This window comes from Lepisma saccharinum, chromosome 15 (assembly GCF_977018435.1).
Source record: "Lepisma saccharinum chromosome 15, izLepSacc3.1, whole genome shotgun sequence".
Taxonomy (NCBI): Eukaryota; Metazoa; Arthropoda; class Insecta; order Zygentoma; family Lepismatidae; genus Lepisma; species Lepisma saccharinum.
This window is the reverse complement of record NC_139243.1, coordinates 56,330,121-56,342,281: the sequence shown is the minus strand read 5'-3', so window position 1 is coordinate 56,342,281 and position 12,161 is coordinate 56,330,121. Positions and strand designations below refer to the sequence as shown.

Sequence of the window (12,161 nt, the reverse complement as noted above, 5' to 3'; positions counted from 1 at the left end):
AATGTTTAGTACTTTTTTTATAATTGATATTATTAATTTCCTCTGAACTTACTGGAAGGCAAAGATTAAGGTGCATTTCCACTATGCCAGCTGGCAAGGCCGCGCGTAAAAGTCGTTCTGCTTTGCCGAACTCGATAGACGTCCCCACACCACTGCGGTGTAGGGAAGAGCATCAGTCTGGATCGACAGCCTGTTGGCAGAACACGTGAAATACTCTGTGAAAATGCATGACAAAACGGGTGACAATTTTTCTTTTAAAGAAACAAATAAAACAGTTTTTTTTGTTTTAAACATGTTTTAATGAAGAACAAAAAAACATGTCTTAAACAAATGAAACGTTTAAAACAATGCTAAAAATAATTATTTTCTAGGGATAATGATTAATAAGGAATCTGTTAATCATCCAAGGAAGGACTGTGTTTCTAGTTATACTAAAGTGAGCACTTGATTAACTTCTTCAAATACCTATTTACGCTACTCTCAAATCTCGCATGTAAGCTGTTCGAGGAGGTTCAGCTAATCCACACTATCCATGTGCCAGTTACTCTGTTTTCCGAAATACATTTAATCGTGAAAGCAACAAGATATTGACACTAACAGCTACGTGCAATGTGTCAAGTGCGGAACAAATCTGTTTCATCCATGTACTATTCAACCCTATAAACGTTATGAACACTTGTACAAAAAAGTAAAGAAAACATAGCGAGGTGTTTGAACGTGCCCCACGTGTACTCAATCATGATGTGTTTCTTTGTTAACTGAATACATTATTTTCAGCCACTGAACAAACTTCTGTGCACAATAAACAAAATGACACGGATTGAATGAAAAGATAAAGTTACAAAACAACCATATAACCAAATACCAAGTATCAAAATGTGTTTTAAACATATCTTTAAAAAAACGTTGCAACACTGTATTTAAACGTTTTAAACATTTCTAAAAAAATGTGTTTTTAAATGTTTAAAATAAGTGATCAAAATGTGTTTTAAACAAGTCTAAAAAACGTTACAACACTGTGTTTTAAACATTTGTAAAAACAATGTCGTGTGTTTTAAAGGTTTAAAATAAGTTATATGTTGTTTTGTATTTCTACAATGCTATAACTTGCGAGTCCGTCCACTCCATGATCAAAAGTTGAAGAGACAAGACCTATTCCTTCCCTAACCTTCCAGACACGCTCGGCGGCAGTCGGTGTGTCCCCCACTTCGAGCGTCAGCACGAATCTAATATCACTTTTTGTGACATTAGTAATCATCGCATAATTATAGAACATTTTTTTTACTTTTCATATGGGCGAGCTCAAATAAGTTTTTCACCTCCCCATATACCAATACCTTGTAAACATCAAACTGTAAAGTTTAAGTACAATGTAAGGCGGCAGCAATAACATTTAATTAGTAGCGGAACAGCTCAGTTACCAAGTAACAAGGTAAATTTTAGGATTTTTACTAATCATAAATTGTTTTCTCTTGGATGTTAAAGCCTTATCCTTCCTAGAATTGTTAAAAGAATCTTTTAAATATCCCCATAATATCTTTACGGGATTAATTTTAGCCGTTTTCATCTTTTGCCTCATTTTATTTATGATAACATGCTATTTACATTGTAAAAAGCACTAGGCCTGTTTTAACAAAGAAAGAAAGTAACGAAGACATATATTTAACCAACCTAAATAATGACTTTTCTTTAGTAGAACATTTGTACGACAACGTAGATACAACTCTGGAACATGCAGCCCATCTTTATGTCAATGTACCCCCTCCCCCTTCTTTTGTACAGTCAGGACAAAAAAAAACTCGCCGGAAATAACGGCGATTATTAGAGCAAATTCAGATCAATTCATATGCGGAAATAGTAGCGAACCCAGTTTGTCACCCCTTTTACAGTGCAACGAAGAAGTTTTAGTAAGGGAATCCAACCCCAGCACCTGTGTACAATACACGCAAACCACATCACTCCCCCATCCCGCCCCCACCCAGACAAGCAAGATAGCAAGTGCCCAAGTACCTATCTACCAGCCAGGAATCACCCGCTTCACACGATGAAATCCCAAGTAATCCTTGTAACAGAGAGAATATCAATAATAATCCTTCCCCAGTAACAATAAAAGTTAGTTTAATCAATCACGACACTTATGACGACCTCTCAGACTGAAAGAAAATCTCCCGTCTTCAGAACATCTTCGTCCTACATATACTGCATGCCTGGTAATTCTTAAATAAACCATGGCTCCGGGTTGAAGCTTTATCACTCGCCTCGAGACACGCAATGTCCTTTGAAGAAAACCGCTACTAGTCGGGTTGGAATCAGCCTGGCAACAGGCCGTACGTACCCACTTGCTCGCCTTTTGCGAGCGGACTTGCTAAGTGGCATAGTGGGGACGCGCCTTTAGATTGGGATCATACAGCCTTGAAGGGCAGTACCAAAGATTTATACATACTACTAATTATAATAATGCGCATAAAATATTAATCAGGAAATTTACTTTTAGTCAACTAGATATAATATCCTTTTTTGCTATTCAAGAAATATGCAATTCTTTACCTCTTTTTTATAAATTTCTTGCTTTTATACAAATTTGGTATAACTACACGCAAGCTAGAAAATGAACACGTGCTGTTACTATATCGTTCCAGTAGGGTCTTTTTAACTTAATCATGTATTACAAAATTTGAGTTCTCCCCTCTTTATTTTTAGTATCACACTAAAATCACTACAGTAAACACTCGTTAACACGAATCCCAAGGGACCGAAAAATCAAGAGTTCGTGTTAAAAAAATTCGTGCTAACCGGGAACTCAAATTTTATTGTTGTAATACAGTTCTTCCTACATATTAACCATTTAAAATAGTATTATGTATGTCATCATAGAAAACACTACGACAGTTTGTATATACGAAACGTCTGTCCTTTTTGCCAGTTTTACAGTTAAAATACAAAATTTCACACAATGCAATTAAAATATGTTACTTCGCATAAAATGTTGCCTGTAAATACCGAAAAAAAGCTTGTGGATTTACGTCTTATGCACTCCCATTTATATTAGGGTAGGTTGGATTAGGTACAAAGCCAGTAAGAAATTGTTCCTTGTACATGCATGTCAACATTGTAAGGATACATGTTAACAGTAAACCTGATTTTTTTTTGTTGTTCTTTTTGCCAGTTATGGAAGTTAACATACAAAATCACACATATACAAATATGCGTTTCTTTAAAGATTGGTATTACGTCTTATGTACTATTAGGTATGTAGTTACTTCCAAGGTTATTATTATAAGAGTGCTTGTTTGTACAAAACACACCACCATTCGAAAATTGTTCCTTGTACATATCCTATGAACTGAACGGTTAGGGTACTAATAAATATTATACATGTATTCTTCTTTGCCAGTTCGGAAACAACACGTTACATATTTATTTGAAATGTTATATTCACACCAATGGTGACTGAAGTGACTCGTAATAATATTACGCGTGTTATAATTTTAAAGATTACAAATTATTAGGATTGCGAGAAAGCAACTTATGCATGGTGTACATTTTGCGTATTGTGTTGTTTGGTTGAAGAAATTTGTTACAGCAAGCACACATTCATTTACTTGGAACGCCATTTTAATACAATTTTGCAAGCATCAAACGCATTACTTTAACCTGGAAGTCTGGAACCGTAGTTTTTATTTATGCACCAGCATGCACTCAAATCCTACTTACGAAATTACAGTGAAACTGCTAATGCTAATATTAATATCCAAAATTTTCGGAATACACATGAAAATGGCCACCTAATATTAACTTTTTACACATATATTTATAAACATTGCTTTATTTATTGCCGTTCCTGGGATAATTAACAAATCCGACTTTTGCTGTAATTATGGTAATGCAAAACATGCAGCAAACTTTCTACAACAGCTGATCGACACTTCGCCATATCAACTGCAAACACAGATTATACTAGGTACTGCAGGTATCTGTTGGCTGCACAGTGTACTGCTTTCCATGTTTATCCGGCACTTAACACGTTTGACGGAATCCCGATCGCCACTTACGTTACACGGGACTATAAGTGACAGGTAACGTTAGGCGGACATTGGATAACCGCAAAATGGTGTTAAGTGGGGGATAAGACGTTAAGCGGAGATGGTGCAACCTGGCCTTAGACATACGTACCTATTTCGAAGATACGCGTAATAGCTCTTGAGTGGCGAATCTGGGAAAATTATAAATAACTGTCAATGTTCATCTCTTTCAGTGCATATTTCGGTTCTTTTTTTGCCTATTTTGATAGTTTTTACTGCCTATCTAAGCTCACTCTGATTATAAAGCCTTATCATCTCTTACTTTCCTCACTGAAAAAGTATCACATTGGAGATATGAACGTGATCGTTTTATAATGTTAACAGCTATTTCATAGTTTACCGTAATTATTGCAATTTTAGCGATTCAATCTTCAAACATATTTATGGCGCATACAACTGCAATTTATATAAATTATGTAGTTATTCTAATTTGAAACCTTTTCCTCTCTTAAATACCGCACATTCACAATTAAAGTTCCTCTACTCAGAGCCATCTGGAGCCCGTTTGAAGCAACTGATTGCGCTGAAACTTCATATAGAGGTTATGCAGAGCTTGGAGAATAGATGGGGAAGAAAATAGTTCAAATTTTCATTACCAGGTGCAAATGTGGCGCTGAAATCTGATGCGCAGTATCAGCATCCCGGGAAACGCTTCGTGAGACCATGATCACACTGTCTTACGCTTCTAAAGGATCATTATATTGACAAGCAAGAAGCATATTGTACCAGTGCCGCAACCACAGGCGGGGCAGGAGGTCATTCCCCCTCAACCATCATTTTGTAAGATTTTGTTGCTCGCTTCTCTTGCAACACCCCCTTCACTCAGTTTCGTCAAGTTCAGAGCCGTAGTACCTGCGGGGGCGGCGGGAGTCGGCCATGGGTGCCGAGCGATCTAAATGAAAAATGTTGTAAAAGAGAGAATGACATGGCGTCCAGCAAAATTATTTGCGCCCTATTAAATCAATATTGTTTTAAATTGCAAAAATTGGATCTAAAAATTTTCTCTCTCGCTTCGCTCGCAATATAATTTTCAGTAATGTAATGTTTAAATAATATGTGTTGTATATATGTATTCAATGAAATTTGAATACGTAAACAATTTAGTGTTAGCATGTTGCATATGTATTTTCTTATTTGATGTCGCTCCATATTGCATATGTGTAAAACATACCTTGCACATGAAAGTTATACATGTTATATGTACTACAAAAGAAATTATCTTCAGCATGCATTTATCATTCATTTTCTGGCATTCAAAAATACAGTTTTTGTGCTTGTTTTCCATTAACTGTACGGCAATATGAAAACGTATTCTCTCCCCACCCCTCTCTCTCACACACACAACCACACACACACACACACACACACACAGAGAGAGAGAGAAGATTGAATGGAGATGAGAGAAGCGAAAGGACATGAGAAAAAAGGAAAAGTTGGCATTACAAAAGAAATAGCTTAACAATGACACGTTTCAAATTTTTATTATTTTCTAGAAACTATGTTCTTTTGTATGGTTTAAGTTTAGTAAACATGTAATATGTGAAGGAAAATGTGTTTGCAGTATTGATGTTCATGTAAATGCAAAGATTTGTGATTGATTTCAATAAAAATACGCGTAGGGAAAAAATCCTAAAAAGGGCTAAATCATCTCTTTATAAAGCCTAAAATGATGTCTATAACATCCTAAAAGTCATGCTTGAAATAATGTGAACGGAATTTAAAATATTACAGCCTATAATTTACTAGAAATGTATAACAAGGGCAAATATTCTGTTTCGGGAATTTCTAGAGCAATCGAACCAGTTCTTCTCGCAAACAGGACTCGAGATTTTTCGACCAATAGACGCACGAGGGAATGTGAGTGCATACAGGGGAAAACGCAGCTCAGCTACCAGCCGTTTGAATCAATGCGCACTGCTTTGCTCCGCGCCTACTCGCTTTCTCCCCTTCTTTACCGTCATACATGACCTTGCTCCACAGGTTCCCAAGTCAAGAGAGTTATAATGAAATAATATGGTTTCTTTTTTAAAATATTCAACTAATTTATGATACTTTTTTTTCAGTTGGACGCGTCCGAAGAGTACGATCGCTTCAAATCGAGGGTCCAGGATGAAATCCTGCAAACGATTGACCTCACGAAAGTTCCCAGCGGTAACATCAAACGACAGCTGCAGAGGCTGGTCTCCAAAGGTCCTGGCAACATGACGCAAGACGATCTCTCTAAGGTAAGTGACGAAATGAAATCAGGACTGGAAATTGTTCACGAAACGCAACGCTTTATTTTCGTTAATAACGTTGTGGTGCCTTTTTTGTCATTCATTACCACAGCGACGAGACTAACGACTACAGCTCTTGTGTGGTCTTACGGCAGGCGGCCTACATGCTGGGGAGCGGGGAATACACCGCTGACCAACCAGTCAAAAGCGGTAGCACCAAGAGTTACGACGCGGCGGGAAGAAGTACTACGTGCACCTCGTTCTACAGAGTGCTGCGTTTCTTATCGCGCTGGATAGGCCGCTTCCCATTTCCCTTGCCAGCAAGAGGATCAGCCGCCGTAAGAGTAGAAAATCCCTATACCTCCTCCCTCGGGGCAACAACGCATATCCATGTGTAGGGAGTACTATTAAAGAATATTAACAATGTCACTCACACTGAGAAATACAATTTAGTAAAGTATATATGTTAAAAAAAACAAAAACGAAACGCAACTGTCCTTTGCCATTTCTCACGAGAGGGAACACCAGTTGTACATGAACCGGAAAGCCATTCTGGTCCACTCCGGTCCATTTGGAGCTCTGATTGAAATATTACAAAGCATTTAAAGCTGGATTCCCTACTGGAAACCCTAGTTGGCGCTGCACTGGCTACCAGGTTGGCTGATAAGACTGGTATAGGCGACTAGACCGTATTCTAATTGCAACTGGCTTCTTCGTCATGTGAAGATAATCTGTGGATTCGGTAAGGAAAATTTGTAGCTGATTTTACATGTGGTTTCAGAGTTGTGCATTGTTTCTTTTTGCTCCTAGATTTAAAAGAAAGTAACAAAAATGAAGTGAATTCGTGTTTATTAATACAGAATGAGTCAGAAGTCTTTGGACACCCTTTTATATGGAATGGACTTGAGGGCGATGAAATTTCGGATATGGGTAATTGCAGTAGTGGCACACCAGATGGGGCTAGTGTGTATCATGACGGCCATCTTGAAAGCCGCCATCTTGGAATTACATCCAGATTTTCAAATGGGAAGGGGGTCATGTAGCATATCATTTAACATGTGCGTTTTCTCAGAAATAAGAATATGCAGTTATTTTTCCCCTAACTTTATTTGGTGACGATATTTTCACAGTTGAAGTTCACCCCAATTACCCATATACGAAATTTCATCGCCCTCCGTCAAGTCGCTTTCAAAATAAAAGGTGTTGTGCAAAGACTTTTGACTCATCCTGTATTTTGGAATTTATACATAGAAATCCTATTTGTACACGACAGATGTGGTTAGCCAATAATGAAAATGTAAATGTTTGGCATATTTAGTTGGGCATTTTAAAAGAAATGAATGAATTCTGCTAATCTTATGTATGAATACATACCCGAGTTCATTATAATCAAAGTATGTGAATTACATATACTTTCTGTCCAGCCAATTTCTAGCACATGGGTTTCCTTTTCCTCTCAAAATTTTAATTTTGGTTGACTAATAAACTAGTAAACTAGCTATTCTCCTACAACGTTCTTCCTCGAGTGGTTCGTTCATCATTTTACCTTGTCTGCTCAGCGCAATGCCTTGTGGGAACAAAAGCATACCGACAAGCACGGTGACGAGTCGTGACGCTCCTGATTGGAACTGGGATCGAATCTGGGTTGCGTAGCGTATTTATCACTCATCCTCAACAATGGCGTGCTCGTTATTCAAGGAGAGCTTAATGGTAACGTGCGAGATGCAAATGGCAAAATACAACACTTGAGTTTTAAACCCTCAAAGACTGGACCAGCATGATGAGAAAGTATACCTGTCACTGTCTGGTAGATGAGAAGTTCTACGGTGAAGAGTTGTAGTTGAGACCGTACGATGCGTAGAGAGTCTGACTTGCGACTCACGCAATCGCCTGCCTGACAATCGTCTCACTCGCTCGTACTGCCCAAAGCTCACTGACCCCTCACCCCCAGTTGTTCCACTTGTTTATTGCAATTCAATTTGCCTAAGCAATGCCGAATGAGTAACCTGTAGCTTCTTCCTCGATTGCACCTGTTTACATGTTTACACCGTTGGTGACCCGGTAAGCTTAGGTAATGTCTGACAAGAAATTCCTTACATATTTCCTGTCTGCAATACACCGGCTGGTGTCTGGGTTTTGAAGGGTTCTTTTCTTACTGATATTTTCCTATTACTTATGGATTGTTACGGAGTATCGTGAGAGACGAAAACCAGTATACCCTGTCCCAGCTAACTGTAGAGCAGGGCCGCGCATATCGGCAGAGGAGGAGGAGAAAAATCGAGTGGTGAAAGCGCAGCGTTGCCAACCGTACGGTCCAAACCTTAGTCCGTACGCTAAATGCACGTCTTGTCAAAATCTGCTCTTGCAGTTTTATCCCAAATATTTCCCTAAGAAATTCTTAAACCAATCGTACGGACCTGGAAACAAAAATACGGTCCGTTTGCCATGTATTATCTTTTTCGAAAGTTTGCAACGCTGCATAGCTAAGGATGAAATCGGGAAAACTCAAGGTAACTTAATATACTATAAGGTAGCGCCATCCGAAAATTGCCGATCATGCACGAGCGCGTGACGTCATGTGGGAGGATCGGTTATGCTCGGTGCCCCTTCGGTTATGTTCGTTTGGGCTTGGCCGAAGCAAACGGCCGCTATCATATCTATGCGAGTTTCAGAGAGGGAAAGTGTTTCATTACTTTGAGGGGTAAATATTAATTATCATACTTCGGGATGGTATTGAGGTATTCCTTTAATGATTAGTAACATAATTAAAACATGCTACTTTTAAAAGAGGGAAAATTGCACATGCAAACGTACGAGGGTCACTATTTATATTTTGAGCCTAACAATGAAAAAACAGGAATTTGGCATTGAAAACTGCTTTATTGTTTTTCGAAGTATTCTCCTTTATGGTCAATACACTTTTGCATTCGTTCGAACCATTTGTCAAAGCAGTTTTTCCAATCTTCTTGAGACACCTCCATAATATGGTTTTTGAACGCATCAACGGCGTCTTCCGCCGACGAAAATCGTTGTCCACGCAATTTATTCTTGACATTCGGGAACAAGAAGAAGTCATTGGGTGCCAAATCAGGGCTGTACGGCAGATGACCCATCAATTCGATTTTTTTACTGTTCATAAAGTCGGTTGTTAGACGAGATGTGTGACAGCTGGCATTGTCTTGATGAAGAATGATCCGACGGCGTTTGTTTGTTTTCCATATTTGACCGAAGACCTCTGGCAAACAAATTGTTGTGTACCATTCAGAGTTGACCGTTCTACGTTCCTCTAAAGGCACAGTTGCCACATGACCAGTTTTCCCGAAAAAACAGGCGAGCGACCATTTGTTTCGATGTGCTTCGAGCGCGAACAACTTTTGTTGGATTGGGTTCATCTTGAAACACCCATACAGTCGACTGCTGTTTACGTTCCGGCTCATATGCATATATCCATGATTCGTCACCTGTTACAATCTTATATACGTCTTTTGAAGCACCACGATTGTATTTATTGAGCATTTGTTTGCACCAATTGACGCGATCGTCTTTTTGCGTTTTTGTCAAATTGTGTGGGATCCAACGAGAACATACCTTTCTCACAGCTAAATGATCATGTAATATTTTATATATGCTGGTGGAACTAATGCCTATGGTTGCCTCAATCTCACAGTATGTCACATGATGATCTTGCAGTATTAGGTTTTGCACAGCATCAATGTTTTCTTGAACAACGACTGATTTTGGACGACCTTCGCGAATCTCGTCGGTGAGCGAATGGCGGCCACGATTAAATTCGTTATACCAGCGTTTCACAGTGGCAAAGGATGGGGCTTCATCGCCAAATGTGGAAGTAAGTTGATCGATGCACTCTTGTCTTGATAATCCACGTCGAAAATCGTAAAAAATCATCGCACGAAAATGTTCACGAGTTAATTCCATGTTATTGTTGTCGCTCAATCTCCAAGACAATAATGCCAGACGATTCCGTGCAAACGTCAAATCGCGCCTAACTTCAATCAGAGTTGCCAAGGCTCAAAATATAAATAGTGACCCTCGTATTGTAAAAATTCATGTTTCTGAAACCTGACCGATATATTACAAACAAGGTTGTCCGTGTTCTCATTAGAATTTCAGATTTCATCATTTCATAAATCGTATTATGATTTTAGTAAGAAACGTTGCATGCTAAAAAAGAATTGCATAGTGAAAGAGTTACAAAGAAAGAATTGATTGACAGATTTGGTATATTTTTGCTGTTCTGTCTTTTTTTAAATATGAAAGGAAAAGCCATAAGAGGATCTCTTTCTTTGTTTCCACAAGCCGGCCTCCTTGGCGTACTGGTTAGCACATCGAACTTCAACGCCAGATGTTTGGGTTCAAATCCTGGTTTGGGCATGGATATTTGTGATTGTCCATTCATCATTTCATCACTCATCCCTGTCTTCGCAAATTAGCCAAAAGTGGCACAAGAAGCGAAGTAAATGAAGCAAATCAATCAATCAATATTTGTATTCACATATACTATCACATTTACTAAATTCTCAATTTTCTCATTAAGGACAAATCAATGTCTTACCCGATTGGATTCGAATCCGGGACCCCTGGCGTCGAAGCGTGATGTGCTAACCACTACGCCAAGGAGATCGACAGAGGCCTCCGAGGTACTACGGGCCTCACAGAACGTCACAGGGGTACTATCGGATTATAAATTATGGATATTAGAGATTGGATAATAAATAAATAAATTATATAATATATAATTTATATATAAAAAACACCCGTTCTATATTTATAGAATCTCAAAGAGAGCGATAGTTTGCCAAACTTAAAAATAATCCTATTTTGTTCTCACGATGATAAAAATAGAACGCATAATCAAAAATAAATTGGTAACTATAGATCGGCACAGAATTGAATAAGCAGAATTTTGATGTAACTCATTTTTATGTGGTTCTACTGATTAACTTTTAATTGGAGTCCAAACTTGAATATCCGTAATTTTTAATCCGATAGTAGTCCGGTATAATCTAGTTGAAACATTTAACACAACGCAGTACAAAAGCCTAATATTTAGTTTTCTGACTGAATAGTTCCTTCTTATTCATTCAGAACGTTGCAATCATTTCCAGGAACATTTCAAATTTTACATAACATCTGAAAGTATTAAAATTATACTGCTATACTTAAAAACTAATCTTTACCATTCTCCATAATGTAACTTTATTTTTGAAATTATCAAGTGTAAGAAGCAATATACAATCTAGATAAAATTTTACTCTGCATTTGAAACTTACTCTAAATTCGAAAGAATTCCCAACCTTCTTCATATATTTATTTACTGTACAATAATTTACGTACGGATCAAAGTTCCATATGCAAAAATTTTTTGGAAAGTTTTACGTGGAGGAAGAATGATGAAATAGTTTGTAAGATAGTAGTTTCAGACTTTGAAAACGCAATTCCAGTTTGTAATTTGCAGATATTTTATTATTTCTCTGGTTCAAATTTGGCTGCAAGTTATCGTTGTCATAGTTCTAAAAAATATTTTTTCGTATTAAGAACTTTACATACAAACGCGTGCAGAAGACAAGCCAAAGTGTACAAGTACTAATTTAACTAAGTTAACCTACTAGAAATACTTGATGAGTACTAGGAACATCACACTTAAATGTCTTAACCTACTAATTCAAGCCTATAGAAATAGATTTATGATCACACGGTAAATGAAACGCTTTGAGAATATCAATGAAAATATCTTAGTTTAATTAAACAATAAAGGAGAAAAGTTACATGAACTCACAATGATTGACCGTGCAACTGTACGAATCATTATTCGTTAAAGGACTTTGTCCGCAGATTTTTCATT

The 12,161-nt window shown here is 37.7% G+C and overlaps 1 protein-coding gene across 1 annotated transcript in view; it reads left to right on the top strand.

Annotated features, from left to right (window-relative positions):
* Window positions 1–12,161, top strand: part of LOC145999712 (angiotensin-converting enzyme-like) — a 292,863-nt gene that overhangs the window by 46,043 nt on the left and 234,659 nt on the right. Inside the window, exon 2 of the mRNA XM_083136993.1 lies at window positions 6,146–6,307. Coding sequence (XP_082993119.1) covers window positions 6,146–6,307 — 162 coding nt within the window. The remainder of the gene's footprint in view (window positions 1–6,145; window positions 6,308–12,161) is intronic.